Source organism: Sorex fumeus, unplaced genomic scaffold, assembly GCF_029834395.1.
Source record: "Sorex fumeus unplaced genomic scaffold, SorFum_2.1 ptg000037l, whole genome shotgun sequence".
Classification (NCBI taxonomy): domain Eukaryota; kingdom Metazoa; phylum Chordata; class Mammalia; order Eulipotyphla; family Soricidae; genus Sorex; species Sorex fumeus.
The window spans coordinates 49,363,897-49,385,640 of NW_026606094.1; the positions used below are offsets into that span (position 1 = coordinate 49,363,897).

Sequence of the window (21,744 nt, forward strand, 5' to 3'; positions counted from 1 at the left end):
GTGTTTGGCATATCAAATACAGCACAGGTATGAGCGAGATACTCTTGGTAGCTTGCCAGGCTCTCTGAGGGGGCGGAGGAATCGAACTCAGGTCGGCCATGTTGACTGCGTGCAAGGCAAACGCCCTACCGCTGTGCTATCACTCTAGACTGGGCTGGCTGGAGTGATAGCACAGCGGTAGAGCGTTTGCCTTGCACGAAGCCAATATGGTCACATCCCCACTGGTCTGAAATGGTACTGCCACACCAAGCAATCCCTTGAAACTCTAACCCTTCCCTTATTCCTCACAGGGGCCTAACTGCTGGCTTCTTTTTATCTCCCGAACTCTTTTGTGTCAGTTCTGCTTCCATTCAAAGTTCCATTCCCATCTCCCCACTACTTTTGAACCACATGCTCCCAGCAGATCTCAAAAGATCTTATTCTCTGGCTCTGGCTTTGCCATACACAGGAACAAGCATTATCTGTTTTTGTTCCTGTTCCTATCAAACCCTAAGATTTTCTTGTTTTGTTTTGTTTTTATCTTTTAGCTCTTTGGCTAGTATTCAAGCTGCCTACTCAAAAAATTTTATAAATCATCCACTGATGCTCCTGATGGACTTGAAATAAGAAAAAGATATCAAGGTCAAGGTTCTGTTTGAAGACGGGTATTTAATCATTGTATAATTGAAACCCAAGCACAAAAATTTGTAAGTCTACAAATGTACCTCATGGTGTCTCACTAAAAAAAAAAAAAAAAAGGATAGGGCTGAAACCAGTCCTTGTAATCCCAAGTAACTGTGCCCCAAGGTATCAGGAGTGAGGAGATATTCTAGAAACTGCAAAGGAGACATTCCTATTTTCTATTCTCCTTGAAAACACCAACATATTCAGAACAACAGATGACTAAAATGCACCTCTAAGATGCTGGATATATAGTAGAGCTGGAAGGGTGCTTTCCTTGCACACAGCCAGCCCAGGTTTGATCCCCAACATCCTGTAAGGTATCCTGAGTAACATCAGGAGTAATTTTTGAGTGCAGAGCCAGGAGTTACCCTGAAGCATTGCCAGGTATGCCCCCCACTAAACAAAAAAACAACAACCAATAAATAAATATAATATAATGTCTCTCTAGATTAAATGGTACATGGCAATAGTTTCCAACTCTTTATCAAACCTGGAGTTCCTCTTCTTCCTGGACATAGAACTAGTCATCTTTCCATTAGACTAGTTCTTTCCAGTAAAGTAAGGGCAAAGCTAACATTTTTCACCTCCTCACCAAGACAATTAGTAGGCTTGCTACTTCCCATATTTCTTCTTTCTGCTTACTGGGTGTGTATGGTAAAGGGGCCCAGTAGTTGAAGAAAACACAAAGGAACATGAGGTAATCTAGAGTTCTAATGGAAAAAAAACTGCCCACCAATCAGAAATACCCACGGTTATGTGAGCAAAACAACTATTGCTTTTGATGCATCATGCATCTGAGTGTCTATTAAGTACTGGAGTCAGGTCTACACTAATACAGCCAATATTTTATTATTTAAAGCCTTATTTCACTTAAATATCAGAATTATATTCTTTCACCCTGGAAAATACAAGGGGAACTAGCAAATGAGAAAGAAAGCAGCTATTCATGTTGTTATTATGAATTTTATTTATCAGGGCTGAGATCTCCAAGCCTACCCGGATTGGAGTCGAGCATCCTCCACCCAGATCCTCCAACTTCCAGTAGGCGGGGGTCACACCCACCAACTGGCCCCCTGGCGCCGTGTAATCCCATCAGCGGCCAAGACTCTGAGACTAAAAATCAGCTTCCGGAGGAGAAGAGCGCAGTCTCCTGCCCCCGCGCCTGGCTATTCCTTCCCGGGGCCCCTTGGAGGGGAGCGGGTTGAGCTTTCCTCCCAGCCCTGGCCAGGGTCCCGGCAGCCGAAGACCTTCAGGACCAGCCACCACCATGCTGAGACCACTCTCCGCACACCTGAAGGTACCGGCAGAGGGCCGCGCGACATCTTATTATGACATCTCATTCCTACTTTGACAAACTGGCAGGCTACCGAATGTAGCCTGCCCACACGGCAGAGTCTGGCAAACTCCCTGTGGCATACCCAATATGCCAAATACCAGTAACAATGATGGGTCTCATTCTCCTAAAGAGCCTTGAATATAATCTCAGGGCTAGGATGAAGGAGACGTTACTGGGGCCTGCTCGAGGCAATCGACGAATAACAGGATGATCTGTGATCTGTGATCTGTGATTGTAAAAACAACTACTGCATGTGCATTGCAGATACTATTTTATTTTATTTTATTTCTCACAAAGACTCTGGAATATAATAATGTCATCCCTGTTACACAAACGTGGAAACTGAGGCAGATATAAAGCAGACAAAAAAGTCATAACACAATTTGGTTGAATCCATACTTCAACTCTGTTTACTCAACCACTGCACTGGCTATTCTGGACAGTTTTATCTTCATTGTACCTTACAAATTAGAATTTCACAATCTCCATTTTAAAGATAATACGCTGTTTCAGTAAAGATGGATAACTTGTGTATATTTATGTGTAAACCTAATAAGATACAGACCAAGGTCTGGCATGACCCTAACTCTCATTTTATTTCCATGGCACTATTAAGGTCAGACTATAGAAAGCGGGGATGGGTCATTCAAACTGAGTTTTTTTCCATTCCTGAGCACCAGATGTCTCTGAGGTTAATCTTCTAGCTCTGTGACCAGTGGAATTATCATAGTTTTTCACAATGACAACAAATCAGCTAGGCCTAAAATATTAGTCCTCTCCTCCTTTTTATAGTTTAACTATGGGGAGAGTCTCAGTAACCAAAGTTGTAAAGGTTCTATGCAGGCCTAAACAAAGAATAAAAGCCAGTGGCATGAAAGCTTATTCTTTCAATAAATAAAACATTATGGATAACAGGAAATTGTGTAGAATCTCCTGAAGTCAGGAAGAGCTATCAGGAATTATTTACTGATTTATTGCTTTATGAGTGTTGTGGCAGAAGTGGCCCTAGATACTGTTGCTGCCATTAGGAAGGCAGAGTGGGCAGTGTCTGTTGTGCAAAAATCAATAGGAATTCACATATCCAAGGCGTATGCCTTACTACCTGAGCCACACCCCCAAGTCAGAAATCTTATTTTTATAAGGGGCTTCTTATCACCTCAGGAAAAGTATGAGGAAGTATCAGAATTGGGGCTAGAGAAATAGAACAGTGAGTATGGCATGTGCCTTAGCTGACCTGGGTTTGAGCCCTGGCATTACATATGGCAAAGTTCTTATGTAGAAATGAAGATACATTGCTGTCTGTCCTCATACTTGACCTTTTAACCTGGTTGGTATGCCTTCTCATTATATACCTCTTGAGCCTTAGAAAAACCAGTTCATGAGCAGGTCATAGCCAGAAACCCTTCAATCTATCCCTTCTCTAACTTGACTTAGTCCGGGGGTTATTAGCATATTTAGGAGAATGATCTGTGCTCAAATTCACAGTGTGATAAGATTTCATCATGAAATATCCTGGCTTATAACATAAATATAAAAGACCAAGGGCACTTTAAGGCAAAAGAGCCACAGTCCCATATTTGTCCATACAATCTGATTGTGATTGAGAAGTGCACCGAGATACTGAAGAAGCTGGAGCTTCTCTGCAAGTGCGGAGCCACCTGCTCTCAGTAGAGACTGGAATAATAGAGGCTCTCTGATACCGAAGGTAGGTAAACCCATCATGTCCTCAGGCATAGCAGTGGTCCTGTGTAACCTGAGTCCCAAGGAAGGCAGGAGGAAGGGATTTCCAGAAAATCTCTCCTTCATAGAGAGTCATGAGAATACAGATGAGTGAGTGAAGAATCAGTATTTTAACAACAACGTTATGTAGTTGCTGGAGCAGATTACTTTCATGATTACTTTATTTCATCATAGTTTCTCCAGTGGCATAAAAGAATAGGGCACAGTTCTGGCCGCAGTGTTAAAGATAGCGCTGTAGCGCTGTCCCCCCCATTGTTCTTCGATTTGCTTGAGCGGGCCCAGTAATATCTTCATTGTGAAACTTTTTACTATGTATGGCATATCGAATCCGTCATGGGGAGCTTGACAGGCTTCGCTATGCGGGCAAAATACTCTCAGTAGCTTGCCAGACTCTCTGAGAGGGGCAGAGGAATCAATCCTGGCTTGGCCGGGTTGGCAGCATACAAGGCAAACACCCTACCTGCTGTGCTATTGCTCCAGCCCATGTGTAGAATGCAAAATAAATGAAATAGCAAAATACAACAGCAGCAATAAACCAACAGCAACAACAAAAAAACTTATTATACTCTGAGGAGGGGAAAAAATGATCAGAAAGGAAGGAAAATGTGAAGGGGAGTAGACTTTTTGAACAGATATTTTACAATATATATATGACAAGAAAATCATCTCAAGATCATTAATATTTAGGGACATTCAAATAACAACAAACTTGAGATACCACCAACACACCTGTTACAATGACTATTATTGAAAGGGGAAGAGATAAGAAATACTACTGTACAAAAAAGCAAAGCCCTGTATAGCATTGGTGGGATTCTAATTTGGTACATATGAGAGAAAACATCAGAAATAGCCTTAAAATTAAAAAATAGAAATAACGTACAATCTAGCAATTCCACTTCTGAAAATGCATCTAAAGGTATTGAAAACACTGTCAGATAGGTATCTGTACTTCCCTGTTGCATTATTTCCAATAAACAACCTGCGGGCTGGAGCCGGAACACAGCTAGTAGGACGTTTGCCTTGCATTTGATCGACTGGGTTCGATACTCAGCATCCTATATGGTTTCCTGAGCATGGCCAAAATTGATTCCTGAGTTCAGAGTCAGGAGCATCATCAGGTATCCTCCCCCCACCACACCCCCCAAAAAAGAAAGAAAATAAAAGAAAGGAAAAGAAAACACACAATGTACAATAAACAACAAGGATTGACCTGAAGGGCATTATGCTAAGGAAACAATTCAAATGCAGAAAGACAATTATGATATGGTTTCATTTATATGATTGTGTACCCATCCCTCTACCAGTATTCATTCTCTGCCACCAATGATCCCAGTATTCCTCCCACCACCCCTCCCATCCCCCGACATCCCATCCTACCTCTGTGGCAGGGCATTGTTTTTTACTCAGCAGTTCTCATAACAATGTGAGGAGAGTTTTTTTTTTTGAAGGACTCTTAATAGAGAATTCTGTGTCAGAGTTTGAACAGAGTGTTAAAGATAAAAAGCAATAAAGGTTTTCATTAAAACTTTACAGACAAACCAACCAAACAAAAGTAAATTTCAATGTTTAAACAGTTTTAGAAAGGGGTGAGAAATAAATCAAGAAATGATAGCAAGAAATGAAATGTCACTGCTAACATAGGCTTAAGATGAGTTGGAACACTACAAACACCATTTCTCCATTTTTTTCAGTTACCCTTCCTTTTGTACTGTTGGTATAACTCAGGGTCAAGGGTAGAAAAACATCAAAAAAAACACTAAGTAGTTTGTCCTGCTGACAAATGCTAGACAATTCCATATATCTAGTGAGGTTTTATTTTGTGCTTTGATCAAGGCTTACTGTAAGAATCATTAGGCCACCACCCTGAGTACAGGAAAAAGCATATCCTGTATCAATATGACTGGAAATGTGGCAGTTATCTCTTCCTTATTTCCCCACAAGGAAATAATTTCACTCATGACAGACTTTGAATGTGGTATAACCGGGAACGCATAAAAACAGCACAGGAAACCAGGTGAGTCATAATGAGTGGGAATTAAATATAATTAAGAATGTTCCTGTATTTAGAAGGAAGTATTTCCCAGATAATAGAGGAAAGAAATCTGGCCCTAGATTTAATGAGATGGTGATAAGGAAGTAACAAACTGGTTTTATTGAACACCTCTTGGTAATAAGAGCAATCAAATCGGAGGACCTTTTACTTAAGCAAACTTCTATAAGTTCATGTGCAAAGTATTATCATCTTTAAACTGTTAAATTTAAAGATTAAGTATAAGAGACTATAAAATGTTATTTACAAGGATGCTTGTATTTGCCAAACTTTCTAATGCTCATATGCAATCAACCACATGTTCTTGGTTGGCCTTAGTTCAGATACTGAGTCCCAGAGTTGAACAGCTCTCATCTGAAAGGTCTTTGATAGTGTGCAATAGAGTAGAAGATTCAAAATAAGATTCAGTGAGTTTTGTTCTAGAGTAAAACTCATTGAATAAATCTAGTCCCTGCTCAGGAGTAGACAGTTGAATTTCAATGCAGAAATTTCACACTTTTTATATCTTAAGCCCCTACTGTCTCTTATTTACTAATGAGTTCTTCTCTTTGACTAAAAGGTATTTTTACAGGCTCTACTTTTTTAATGAAATCAATTAGCCAGGGTGAATTACTCAATAAAATTAAACTATAGTAAATAAATAAATCGTAATTTATATGAGGAGAATCAAAATATAATGTCAGTGTGTATATAAAATGGTTCAAAAATAAGAAATCGGCATATTAAAAGTAAAAGTGGAGACTATTGAAATGACAGAGCAACCTTTAGATCAAAGTATAGCTGCTGATATCTGCTGAGACATGAAAAAGCCCAGAGCCCACCTTTTGGACAGGCTTATTACTGCTGGAATAGAAACAAAGCAGGTGAGATGACTGTGAAATGCAGTGACATACACTCATGACCTTGAGCACCTGTTTCTCACCCATGATGCTCAGGTAAAATTGTAGGGAAAGGGGGATGTATTAGCTCCACATCTTGAGATTCAGAATTCATTCTTCTAGATAGAACATTGGGGCTGGAGCGATAGCACAGTGGGTAGGGCGTTTGCCTTGCCCGCCCACCACCTGGGTTCGATTCCTCCATCCCTTTCAGAGAACCCAGCAAGCTACCAAGAGTATCCCACCCGCACGGCAGAGCCTGGCAAGCTACTGTGGCATATTCAATATGCCAAAAAATAGTAACAAGTCTCACAGTGGAGACGTTACTGGTGCCTGCTCGAGCAAATCAATGAACAACAGGAGGACAGTGCTACAGTGCTACAGATAGAACATTGTATCATGCACTAGCTGTTCAGACTATTTTAGTATGAATTGCTAAGACTGGGAAGCCCTGGCCCAAGAGTAGAGGCTATTGGTGAGGAAATCTTCGAGAGAGAACACAGCCCTGGCCAGTTCTTCATTCACTTAGCAATGTCAAACCTCTATAACCATTAAACTTACACCAAGCAAGTTTTGTAATGTTTGGCATTTCTGAAATGAGTATACTTATGCCATTTTTACACTCCTGGATAATGTTTCTGAATAATGAATGCAATTTTAACTACTAACCTTATCTTAAGCCCATTTCAAAATAATCATATTTTGTATCATTCCTAGTCTCGCCATCACTCTAGTGAATTGTATCTCTGACACAACCACTTACACTTACTTTAATTCCTTGTAGTCCATAGCCAGGAGGACCAGGGGGACCAGGCAAACCTTTCTGCCCAATATCACCCTGTATTAAAACAGAAATAAGAAAGAATACTTAGGAAGAAATGACATTATACTTCCTGACCCATGACCCACTGCCACCACCATGTAAGTTCCTCTACAGTCCCTGCTCCAGAGTCTCATAAATAATTCTCAAAAGAGATCAATTAGCCACAAAAATTTCTCAGTGTATGTTTTACAAAGAATTTTGTGGCTAAAACACTTTGTGGAAACACTTCTTGTATGTAAAACTTCCATTTAATCCAAATATAAATAAGACATAACTCCTTCTGTTCATCAGTATTGTTGGCCTAAGAATCTTACCTGCTTAGATTTTTCTAGCTGCCTTCCCATCAGTCTTAGAATACCAGGGATGTGAAAGCCACTCAATTCTATACTTTCTTAGTATGTTGCTCCATTCAAAATGAAGTGCAAATTAAGCAGGGTTACAGATTGTTGAGTGTTTTTTATTTTATTTTTATTTTATTTTATTTGCAGAGTGGGATGTGTGTGTGTGTATGTGTGTGTACCTACCAACTGTGTGTAGGGTTTACTCCTGGTTCTGTGCTCAGTCATCACTCCTGATCGTGTTTGAAGGACCACATACAGTGCTTGAGATTGAACAGGGGTCAGCAGTGTGTTAGGCAAGATGCTTTAACTCCTATAAGATCTCTCCAAACCCACCGGGACTTCACTTAAAGATTCATTGGATGCAAGTGTAGATCCATATAGAATTTTTGTCTCTGTCTGTATGTGTACATGTGCGCACGTACAGGTGCACCTGTACATACTGGGCATGTAATCTAAGGCCTCAGGCACACAAAGCATGTCTGTCACAGATTTACATCACTGGACCCTTGTTTAATTTTTATTATGCTAATGAAGCAAAAAGTGTGTCAATTCCAGGAACACATTCTTTTTGGCATAATTAAAGGCCATGTTTCATGAGGAAAAAACTTCCATAATTAGAGATCAAACAATGTTTTATAGCATGATATGTTTCTTTGTTTGGGGACCTATCGCACACTAAAATATGAAAGTATTTAAAAAGTCCTACTGCAGTTGATTAACTTAACTTGTTTATCCCCTAAATTCTCAAGTTAACATTTGATGGGACAAGTTTTGGGAATTTGCTGAATTAATGTAAATTATTATATAAGTTGGGTTTTTTCCTTACAATATAAGGAAGAAAGGCTTTTTTTATGATAATAGAAGAACCAAATGCTCATTGAAAATGAAATTTTCTAATGGAAATAAAGATGACATAGAAGAAGAGGAGATGGAGGAGGAGGAGGTATAGGAAGAAAAAGAGGAGGAGGAGGAGGAGGAAAAGGGGGAGGAGATGACAGAGATTTTTTGATACATAGCAAATGCTCTCATCTGTTGTACATAAAGTAATAAGACAAGGAAAGGTAGCAGTGCGAGCAAATATTTGGCCATGGATTACGGAAATGAGAAAGACAAGGAAAGGGATGGGTGTGGATGGGGCATAAAAGAAAGGAGGTGGACAGGTGGTGACATAAGGGTATTGGTCAAGAGCATCGGATACTTTGATGGTGTAGAGGTGAGGTATATACATGAAAACACTAACACTATTGTAAGCATGTGACCAAACTATAATAATTTAAACAATAAGCTTGTTAGGAGTCAAGATATGGAATAGGAAGGACTTTGGAGATATTGGTGTAGGGACATTAACACTGGTAGTAGTTTTGGAGTTGCAACATTATATGCAGAAAACTTTATTATTAACGTCACTGTAAATCACAGTGCTTAAATAAAAATTTATAAAGTAAAATAAAAATAATAAGGCCCTCCCGTTGATCGTCGATTTGCTCGAGCGGGCCCAGTAACGTCTCCATTGGAGACTTTGTTGTTACTGTGTCTGGCATTTCGAATACTCTCGGTAGCTTGCTGGGCTCTCCGAGAGGGGCAGAGGAATCGAACTCGGGTCGGCCATGTTGGCTGCGTGCAAGGCAAACACCCTACCCGCTGTGCTATAAAAATAGTCCGTCAAAATAAAGTTGTTATTTAAAAAAAAGGTGGGAGTATATAATTTAAGAATCTTGGTAATTCTGGGAACTTCATTAACATCTTTGACTAATAAAATATTGTCCTTCTCTCTTTGTTAATGGGATAAAGTTCACATGCTATAACCTGAAGCAACTTGAAGGTAGGAAGGTACCTTTCAGATGCAGAAACTGAGACGCCACCCAGTGGAGGGTGAATTTTCTCAGAACTGGAGAAATGCCAAGAAATTGGGTTCTTGGTCTTGTTAAGTCACTGTCACCGTCCTCCCGTTGGTTGTTCATCGATTTCCTCGAGCGGGCCCAGTAACGTCTCCATTGGAGATTTTGTTGTTACTGTGTTTGGCATATCGAATACGTCACGGGGAGCTTGCCAGGCTCTGCCGTGCGGGCGAGATACTCTCGGTAGCTTGCCGGGCTCTCCGAGAGGGGGGAGGAATCGAACTCAGGTCGGCCATGTTGGCTGCGTGCAAGGCAAACGCCCTACCGCTGTGCTATTAAAGATTATGATAAAATGAATACTTAACAATAATCTTTTTTCATATTATGAAAATATTAAATAAATGTTTAATATTTATTTCTAGCCATATCAGGCCAGATCAATAATACAATAGGTAAGGTGCTTGCCTTGCATGCATCTGACCAAGGTTTGATCCCTGGCACCCTGAGGTCAGTTAGAAGTAAGCCCTGAGAATCACTGGATGTCACCCCAAAACCAAACCAAACAAAAAGAATCCAGGCTCTTTTCCTGGGCCACACTCTAAAATAAATGCCCCGTTTGGAAAAATTCCTATTATAAAAATCACATATGTAGAGGTATGAATGGCACATTTCTCTAACCTAACCTAAAATGTTTGTGTGTGTATGTGTGTGTGTGTGTGTCCCATTTTTAAAAACTGTTTACTCACTTTTTAAATATTCACAAAATATTAAAAAATAATTCTTTGCATTTTGAATCTGAATATACATGTTTGAAATTTGAATGTGTGGAGTCAGGATGCTAGATCTAAGGGCTAGAGCACATTCTTTGCATGCTGGGTCCTTGCCTTTGGATCTGGTGCTACATAGTCCCATGAACACTGGCCAGGAGCAACCCCAGAACATTAAGCCATAAGTAGTCCCTGAGCAGCATCCAAAAACCATAAAGGAAAAAAGAAAAAACAGTGAAATTAGAATTTGTGACAAGTGGCTCATTGCTACCGTTTTCTATGGTTATGCCTAAGACTTCTTTATTTTTTAATAAATCAAGGAAACACTTTTTGAGTCAGAAAATAAGCCCTGGAAACAGAGTTTCCTCAATCTTTGTGCAATTGATATTTTGGCCTAAATGATTCTTTATTATGGGGCAGGGCGACTGTCCTTGCATTGTAGCAGGTTTAGTAGCACCTGTGGCTTCTACCTCTAAAAATAGTATCTTCCTCTCCAAAATGTCTTTCTGGGATAGAGAGCAGAGAACAAAAGAATAAACAATCAACAAATTGATGATGACAAAAGAAGAAAATCAAAATGAAGCCAAAGGTTTAGAGGAAGGTCTTCCTCTTCCTTTTCTGGGGACAACACATCTGACTGTTATTCTGAGCCCCTGACAAACTGCACAATTGTTCCTATGGGCCCACGAGCTGGCCATCTATTAAGGAACACGTGGCTCACCCTGACCAAGACAAAGCTGTTTAACCATGGTCCAGCTTCTCAGAAACCTGGAAATACTTTAGCACCTTTCAACCACTTAAGTAAGAGACACTTTGACTGCACCCAAGAGGCAGTTCAGGGGCTGGAGCGATAGCACAGCGGGTGGGGCGTTTGCCTTGCACGCGGAGACCCGGGTTCGATTACCAGCATCCCATATGGTTCCCTGAGCACCACCAAGAGTGATTCCTGAGTGCAGAGCCAGGAGTAACCCCTGTGCAATGCCGGGTGTGACCCAAAAAGAAAAAAAAAACACAAAAACAAAAAAAGAGGTAATTCAACAGGCTGGGCATGTGCCACAGGCCCGGTTTGAGCCCTGGCACTACATGGTCCTCTAAGTACTATCAGAAGTAACTCCCAAGCAGACATAAAGCAATGTAAACTTCCATGCCCCCATTATGAGAAAGACAGGGGTGGAGACAGAAACTATTTTTTGGTGGGGAAGCAAATAACTTGATGGATTTAAAGCCCCTTGTAACAGTTCACATATAATGAGAAAGAAGGACTTTCTGTCAGCAATGAAAATGCTAAGTTAACATGAAAAGAAACATTGTTAAGAAGTTAATGCTTGCTTAATTCTCATAAGCACCTGAATTTCTTGAGCAGGCCCAGTAACGTCTCCATTGGAGACTTTGTTGTTACTGTGTCTGGCATATTGAATACTCTCGGTAGCTTGCCGGGCTCTCCGAGAGGGGCAGGGGAATCGAACTCGGGTCGGCCATGTTGGCCGCATGTAAGGTGAATGCCCTACCCGCTGTGCTATTGCTCCAGCCCGGGTAGGGTATTCACCTTACAAGCAGCCAACATGGCCGACCCGAGTTCGATTCCTCCACCCCTCTCGGAGAGCCCAGCAAGCTACCGAGAGTATTCGATATGCCAGACACAGTAACAACAAAGTCTCCAATGGAGACGTTACTGGGCCCGCTCGAGCAAATTGACGATCAACGGGAGGGCCTTTACCTTTTTACCTCACCTGAATTTCACATGGACTATAGACCCGGACTTACCTTTGGCCCTTGGGTTCCAATACCTCGAGGCCCAGGTGGGCCTGGGGGACCTCTCACACCAGGTTCTCCCTGAAAAAGCACAATGAAGGACAGTCACTCATTTAAAAACAAAAACAATTCTTATTTTGTATAATATCTTATACAGAAATAATTGAAAAATAAATGTAAAACCCCAAACTCTTAAATTGAAGTGAAAGTAATTGAGTCTTTCTCTACATGACCATTTCCTATACTTCACACTCTATGTTATCTTACTTTAATTACTTATATTGCCCTTTTTGCAATCTTTAGGCCAACTGACATCCTACTAATAGGTCTATTTAAAAGCAATCAAGTCACTTGACTTTTATGGCAACCTCAAAGTATATTTTCTCCACAATACCCTTATTTGGAATTTGGAAACTTTTATTGTGAAAAGAGAAAAAAGAAATAAGAATAAAAATTATTATTTAAAATCGGAGAGCCCGGCAAGCTACCGAGAGTATTCGATATGCCAGACACAGTAACAACAAAATCTCCAATGGAGACGTTACTGGGCCCGCTCGAGCAAATCGACGATCAACGGGAGGGCCTTTACCTTTACCTTTACCTATTTAAAATTTTAACATTCTCTGGGGCTAGAGCAATAGTACAGCAGGTAGGGCACTTGCCTTGCATGCAGCCAACCTGGGTTTGACCCCCAGCGTCCCATATGGTCCCCTGAGCATTGCTAATAGTAACCCTGAGCATTGCCAGGGGTGCCTCCACTCCCCAAAATAAAAACCACCAAAAGAACCCCCACAAAATCCAACAATGTTTAAAAAAATAATCTTTTTTAGAACTAGTTTATTGCTATTTTTTTTTCTTGTTTTCTGGGGCTGGAGCAATAGCACAGCAGTAGGGCATTTGCCTTGCAAGTGGCCGGCCCAGCCGAGCCGGGTTCAATTAGTCCGCCCCTCTCAGAGAGCCCAGCAAACTATTGAGAATATCTTATCCACAAAGCAAAGTCTGGCAAGCTACCCGTGCCATATTCAATATGCCAAACACAGTAACAAGTCTCACAATGGAGACGTTACTGGGCTCACTGGAGCAAATTGATGAACAACCAGGAGGACAGTGCTACAGTACTTGTTTTCTGAGCCATACTCAGTGGTGCTCAGGGCTACTCCCAGCTGCATGCTTGCCTAATGCAGTGCTCAGGAAACAGTGTGTGCGGAGCTATTGCTTCAGTTTTTTTTGTTTTGTTTTGTTGTGGGGGGAGCTATTTTTGTTGTTGTTGGCTTTTTGGGTCACACCGGGCAATGCACAGGGGTTACTCCTGGCTCTGAACTCAGGAATAATTCCCAGCAGTGCTTAGGGGGGACCATATGGGATGTCAGGGATCCAACCCCAGTCGGCCACATGCGAGGCAAATCCACTATACTATCGCTATCCACTATACTATCGCTCCATCCCTGTGCTACTCCTTTCTCATTTATTTTGTTTGGCACTGAAGATGCGCTTCTTGACTTAGGAATTGGCTCTATGGTACATTTGCCATTAGAGCAGTCGTGACTACAGGGTAAGTTCTATAAAGACTTTTCATTTCTTGACAGAGGGAATAATATTGGATGATTTCACTTATCTGTGATATACAGAATAATGGGGGAAATAAATTCAAAGCTTCAAAGGGATAGAATATCCTTGAGCCTAGATTTTGGGAATGAGTACAGGGAAGGAAAGAAACAAGGTGCGAATGTAAGAAGAGACAGATGGGAGATAACAGGCAGGGATAAGAGACCTCAATATGTCAGTGGTATGAAGATGTGGTATATGTACATATCTAAACCAGAGAGGCAACAACACTCTAAACATCAAACCCAAATTTTAAAACGTGTTCAGTAAGGAGATAGGTCAGAGGGTGAAGGTGGTGGTAAGAGGGAGCCTGAATACTGGTGGGGGGAAGTTGACACTGGTGTTAATGATTGTTGTTGGAACACTGTATGCTTGAAATTTTATTATGAACAACTTTGTACACTAGGACTCCTTAATAAAATAGGACGCAAAGTAAGACATAGTTGGGTTCACTGTACAGAATGTTTTTGATTCTGTGCCTCTTGTTTTAATTATTGGAATTTTGAATAAAATTCTGGGATGAATTTAACATACCATTGTATTACAATCCATACAAGCAAATGTTTAAGAGCTCTCTCTTCCTGTGGAATGATTTATTTTGTACCTCAAAATGGTGGAACTTAGTAAATTGACTTTAAAAAATTGCATAGAACATTTGAAATAGGTAATTTCTGTGTAAGATATCTTTCAAAAGAATTACTGGTAGGCATTGAGTGTAGAACTCCAAACTCTTTGCATTCACTAGTCTATGTTCTGTTAGGAGATGAATAAGTACATAGATTTCAATAGTGTAAAGATCAAGGGTTATAAGAAATGGTAAATTCATAATCTAGAAAAACCTATCCCTTACTTTACTTCCTACTTACAGACCCTGAAATACGTGTAAAGAAAAAAAAGCCATAGAAGAATAGAAAAACATTTTCAACTTTAATTACTGACAGTTCTTTCCATCTCTATATTCATAATTACATATCCCTTCTGTATATAGGCCACTTAAAAACTTTTTTAATTAATTTAAAAAAATGAATCACAATGAAATATATAGTTACAAAGCTGTTCATGATTGGGTTTCAGTCATATAATGTTCCAACACCCGTCCCTTCACCAGTGTACATTTTCCATCACAAATGTCCCCAGTTTCCCTCCCCCATCCCTTTCCATACATTCTGCCCCTTCTATGTCAGGTGCTTCTCTATCTCTCTTTCTCTCTCTCTGTCTCTCTCTCCCTATTTCTCTCTAATGACTCTAGTATCCTTTATCTCTTCAAGTTAGTATTATCTTCTCTTAAGACTACAGTTCCTGTAGGCATAATGATCTCTTTAGCACCTCTCTCTTCTGATCTCAACATTGAGTCTTCTAGCAGAGAACATAAAATTTATGCCCTCTCCTCTTTTTTCAGTCTGAAGTATCTTTAAAGTAACTGCCTATAAATTCACTGAGTCTCCAACTACACCTGACTCCTTCACATGCTTGCTACATTTTTACACACCCCAACAAAACAGAACACAGGCTAATAAAGTTTAAAAGATTTTACTAAAAATCATTAAATGTTTTATCAAAAACAATTACCTTCTTTGCTCAAAATCTTCAACCTGGAGATCTGGGGATATCCATTTTTCCCCCACATAAAATTATAATAAAGGTCTCAGACCTCCAGAATAACCTACTAAACCATAACAAATAGAAATACTCTACTATTATATACTGAGGCAAACATGTATATGAGAATGAAATGTATAAAATGTATAGGTGATATCTAAAAATTTTCTTCAGAATAACGAAGTGGGGGTGGGGAAGTGAGGAAAGAGGAAAAAACAAAACTGCCCCATGTCAACAGCTATTGAAGAAACATAGCAGATAAAGGGACACTCATGTTACTAGTCTCTCTATTTTCTCGTTAAAAGTCTCCCTATGTTCTTGTATGCATAATCATTTTAATTAAAATTTTAATAATCCTAAAATATACATAAGCTCCCGGGAGAGCACAAGGCAGAGTCTCCTACCCTGTGTCTGACTATCCTCGCCAAGGCCCAACAGCTGAAGACCTCCAGGCCCCAACCAAGGCCTTACTGGGGCCACTCTCCACACACTTGGATAAGCCTCAGACATAACAGAACTGGCAGAGGAACCCAGGTGTGTGGGACCCGGGGTTGAGATCTCCAAGCCTGCACGGTTTGGGACTGGACCTGTCAGTAGCTAGACAGTTACACCCTCCAACTGCCGTGTAACCCCAACAACGGCCAGGATCCAGAGATTATCACAACAAGCTCCTGGGAGAGCACAAGGCAGAGTCTCCTACCCTGTGTCTGACTATCCTCGCCAAGGCCCAACAGCTGAAGACCTCCAGGCCCCAACCAAGGCCTTACTGGGGCCACTCTCCACACACTTGGATAAGCCTCAGACATAACAGAACTGGCAGAGGAACCCAGGTGTGTGGGACCCGGGGTTGAGATCTCCAAGCCTGCACGGTTTGGGACTGGACCTGTCAGTAGCTAGACAGTTACACCCTCCAACTGCCGTGTAACCCCAACAACGGCCAGGATCCAGAGATTATCACAACAAGCTCCTGGGAGAGCACAAGGCAGAGTCTCCTACCCTGTGTCTGACTATCCTCGCCAGGGCCCAACAGCTGAAGACCTCCAGGCCCCAACCAAGGCCTTACTGGGGCCACTCTCCACACACTTGGATAAGCCTCAGACATAACAGAACTGGCAGAGGAGCCCAGGTGTGTGGGACCTGGGACTGAGATCTCCAAGCCTGCACGGTTTGGGACTGGACCTGTCAGTAGCTAGACAGTTACACCCTCCAACTGCCGTGTAACCCCAACAACGGCCAGGATCCAGAGATTATCACAACAAGCTCCTGGGAGAACACAAGGCAGAGTCTCCTACCCTGTGTCTGACTATCCTCGCCAGGGCCCAACAGCTGAAGACCTCCAGGCCCCAACCAAGGCCTTACTGGGGCCACTCTCCACACACTTGGATAAGCCTCAGACATAACAGAACTGGCAGAGGAACCCAGGTGTGTGGGACCCGGGGCTGAGATCTCCAAACCTGCACGGTTTGGGACTGGACCTGTCAGTAGCTAGACAGTTACACCCTCCAACTGCCGTGTAACCCCAACAACGGCCAGGATCCAGAGATTATCACAACAAGCTCCCGGGAGAACACAAGGCAGAGTCTCCTACCCTGTGTCTGACTATCCTCGCCAGGGCCCAACAGCTGAAGACCTCCAGGCCCCAACCAAGGCCTTACTGGGGCCACTCTCCACACACTTGGATAAGCCTCAGACATAACAGAACTGGCAGAGGAACCCAGGTGTGTGGGACCCGGGGCTGAGATCTCCAAGCCTGCACGGTTTGGGACTGGACCTGTCAGTAGCTAGACAGTTACACCCTCCAACTGCCGTGTAACCCCAACAACAGCCAGGATCCAGAGATTATCACAACAAGCTCCTGGGAGAACACAAGGCAGAGTCTCCTACCCTGTGTCTGACTATCCTCGCCAGGGCCCAACAGCTGAAGACCTCCAGGCCCCAACCAAGGCCTTACTGGGGCCACTCTCCACACACTTGGATAAGCCTCAGACATAACAGAACTGGCAGAGGAACCCAGATGTGTGGGACCCGGGGCTGAGATCTCCAAGCCTGCACGGTTTGGGACTGGACCTGTCAGTAGCTAGACAGTTACACCCTCCAAATGCCAGGTAACCCCAACAATGGCCAGGATCCAGAGATTATCACAACAAGCTACCGGGAGCGCGTGGCCGCATTTGCGGCCGCGCGACTATTTATTTACTTTTCTCTAAGTTTTCAGGGTACCTTAAATATCCAACCCACACGGCAGAGCCTGGCAAGCTATCCGTGGTCTATGCCAAATAGACCAAATTGATATGCCAAATCCAGTAATAAATGGATCTCATTTCCCTAACCCTGAATATGCAGAGTCGAGAAGGATATGGAAGGAGAGGCTGATAAAACACCAAGGCAGACATAGGCTGCCAAAACGCAGAAAAACAAAAATGATTGTCTGTACTTTTAATGCTTGTACGCTGGCATCTGCTGCATCCATTGAAGACTTTATGGTACAAGCGCGAAAGATCAAGTACGACATCATTGGTCTGACCGAAACGAGAAGACATCAATCCCATCATGCTGTTTTCGACACTGGAGAAGAACTGTTCCTTGGAACATGTGATAAAAGAGGCATCGGTGGTGTCGGTATCCTTGTCAACACAAACTTAGTCACGAGCATTGATTCATTCGAATGCCTAACAACCCGAATCGGACGATTACACTTGAATAAATGTGGCTCACTACCGGCAGTTTCTATCTTTGTTGTCTATGCACCAACATCCAGTTATGGTGAAAGAGAAACTGAGAAATTCTACATGGAGCTGGAGAAGTTCTATAAAGAAGATCACACCTTCTACAAGATCATTGTCGGTGATTTTAATGCCAAGATAGGACCAAGAAGATCAGTCGATGAACTCCACATCGGAACCCATGGCCTGGAATGGAACGAACAGGGTGACAGACTGTCTGAGTTCATCATGTCAACCAAAACCTTCCATGGTAACTCACAATTCCAAAAAGCTGAATCTAAACGTTGGACATGGGAGTCTCCCGATGGACGGTTCCACAATGAAATAGACCACATCATATTCAATCGGCGGTTTTGCCTAACCGATGTTGCTGTTGTCCCAAAATTCCAAATGGGATCAGACCACCGTCTTCTTCGTGCAAAATTCTACCTCACAGAACGAGGAGAAAAGAATGCAAGGTTTAAGAAGAGGACTCCCAGAACAACCACCAACTGGGAGCTCTTTGGCTCTATTGCGGCAACATGGGAAGATGCTGTCATTGACAACATTGATGAGGAATACGATCGAATGATTCAGCACCTCCATGATTGTGCAAGGAATGCCAAGAGAGAGATAACCACAAAAAATCGTCTTTCTTCGAACACTCTTGAACTTATTTGCCAACGTGGCGTGGCACGTGCCTCAGGCAACCACAAGCGAACATCCGAACTGGCAAAACAATGCAGAGAAGCCATCAAGGATGACCTCAAAAACAGGAGAGCAGCAGTACTGGTAGATGCAGCAGAAGCTGGGAAAAACATTCGTAATGCCCGCCTGTCCTTCACCAACTACAAAACCAAGATGACTGCCCTCCGACATCATGATGGATCTATCACATCTTCCAGAAGGGCAATGGAGAAGATTATTCATGACTTCTACTCAGATCTCTTTAATAGCCACATCCACTTGCCCACATACCACATACCACATGATGGATATGTCGTTCCCAATGTTCTCCCTTCCGAAATCCAACATGCCATCTCGTCGGTAAAGAAACAAAGAGCACCTGGCCCAGACAAGATCAGACCTGAACACCTGAAGAACTTACCATCAGTACTCATCAATACATTGGCTCGACTCTTCACACGCTACCTGTCTGAATGCAAGGTTCCATCCCAATGGAAAACCAGCAGGACTGTACTACTATACAAGAAAGGAGACATCCAAGACATTGGTAACTATCGCCCAATCTGCCTATTGTCTGTCATCTACAAACTATTCACTCGAGTCATCCTGAATAGGATTAGCAGAACACTAGATGAAGGACAACCATGTGAACAAGCTGGATTCCGAAAAGGATTCAGTACCATCTACCATATCCACACAATAACCAAGCTCATTGAGGTATCTCGGGAATTCAAGATGCCGCTCTGTCTAACGTTCATTGATTTAAAGAAGGCCTTTGATTCTGTTGAGACGGAAGCGGTCATGGAAGCCCTAGCCAATCAGGGCATACAAACTCAATACATCAGGATCCTTCGTGAGCTCTATTGCGGATTCACTACCAAGATCTCACCATTCTACAAAGAAGTAATCATCCATATCAAGAGAGGGGTTCAACAGGGTGATACCATTTCACCAAAACTCTTCAGTGCCACCCTCGAGAACATCATGCGACGGCTGGAATGGGAAAACATGGGAGTGAAGATAGATGGTCGGCAACTACACCACCTCCACTTTGCTGATGACATCCTTCTAATAACACCAAACATCAGCCAAGCGGCACAAATGCTGAACGACTTTGACCGTGAATGTGGAAAGGTCGGACTACAGCTGAATCTTACGAAGACAATGTTTATGAGAAACAGCCTTGTTCCTGATGCTCCATTCGCTCTCAACGGAACCACCATCTCCGAATGCAACAGTTATATATACCTAGGTCGAGAAATCAACAAGATGAATGACCTGGCACCTGAGTTGCGCAGGAGGAAGAGAGCGGCTTGGAATGCCTTCAAGAGCATTGAAGAAATAACTAAAAGGACAAAGAACCTCCAGCTACGAGCACATCTCTTTGATTCCACTGTTCTTCCTGCATTAACATATGCCTCAGAGACCTGGACCCTACGAAAACAGGATGAGAACGCTATTCGGGTCTCTCAAAGAGGAATCGAAAGAGCTATGCTTGGAATATCACGATTCACTCAAATGAGAGATAGAATCCGGAGTTCTGATCTTCGTCAACGCTCAAGAATCAGGGACGCTGTCTCATTTGCCAAGACATCAAAAATCAGATGGGCTGGACACGTAATGAGGTTTACAGACAACCGCTGGACTAGAGACATTACTGACTGGATTCCACGGGACATCAAAAGATCACGTGGACGCCCACCTATAAGATGGTCAGACTTTTCGTCAAGACCCTAAATGATCGGTTTGAGGCTCTGCATGTTCCTAGAACGAACAGATACCATTGGGCTACGCTAGCACGCAACTGGGATGAATGGAGACATTACTGGCACCCGCTCGAATAAATCGATGAATAATGGGGATTAAGTGATTAATTAATTAAGTGATAAAAAATATACATAAACTATACCTAATAAAATGGGCTGGAGCGACAGAACAGTGGGTAGGGTGTTTGCCTTGCATGTGGCCAACCTGGGTTCAATTCCTCCGTTCCTCTCGGAGAGCCTGGCAAGCTACCAAGAGTATCTGAGTATCAATTCTTAATAAACTGCTGTTTTTTAAAAATTCTTATTTTCTATTGTGTGGTATATAAAAGTGCTAATGTTTACACCTTTGATGTCAGAATTTACTACGTCTCCATCACCATCACTATCTTTAGATGATTTCTAATCCCCAAACATCCCTCTGTATCTCTACTTGGTAACATTAGTTCCATTTTCAGAGTTCAAGGGAATGTTTTATAAGACATTGTACATTCCCTTTCTTTATTTTTCAAAAGTATACCACATTAGTTCAGATCACCTGGCAAAAAGCAACAATTTTAACTATCAAAATAACTTTTTACCTATGTGATTATAGCCTGGTATATGCTTTTATGGATCTGGATGAATTTAAATAAAAAAATTTTGTTAGAGTGGTCTATAACATGGTTTGTTTCTTGATATATGTATATACACATGGGCATATACATGGGCATACTGGGCATTTAATGAGTTCTGAGAATGTACAGAGACAGTGACTCACCACTATGTCTTAAAACTGTAGAGTCTTTTGTTTCACAGGCTGTATGTTCATGCTGTCACGTCACCAGTTGAATGTAAACAGACTTGTCAGAACTTATATAACCACTAAAAACCTGCTTTTCCACAATGGTGGTAGATAACCAGGGGACCTTAAGTGTCTGTTTACATTGTTCTTACAGATACGCAATTTTATTTTCAGTGGATGGAGCAACATTCACTGGTAAAAGAAATTAAAACAGAAACTTGCATAGCTTTTTAACTTCTCATGCCATATCTGAGGGTTATTACAGCCTGCAGGGGGAGCTCTTGCCTTAGGAGATACACCCAGCCCCAAACCTACCCAATAATACCAAATAGGAATACTTTCAGATATTGGAGGGGTGTGTATATGTGTGTCGGGGGCGGGGGGGGGGGGGACGTAGGTGACTGCAAGAGAAA

The 21,744-nt window shown here is 42.1% G+C and overlaps 1 protein-coding gene across 1 annotated transcript in view; it reads right to left on the reverse strand.

Annotated features, from left to right (window-relative positions):
• Nucleotides 1-21,744, reverse strand: part of COL28A1 (collagen type XXVIII alpha 1 chain) — a 197,267-nt gene that overhangs the window by 52,736 nt on the left and 122,787 nt on the right. Inside the window, exons 26-27 of the mRNA XM_056118311.1 lie at nt 12,204-12,272; nt 7,440-7,508 (exon numbers count right to left, since the gene is read on the reverse strand). Coding sequence (XP_055974286.1) covers nt 7,440-7,508; nt 12,204-12,272 — 138 coding nt within the window. The remainder of the gene's footprint in view (nt 1-7,439; nt 7,509-12,203; nt 12,273-21,744) is intronic.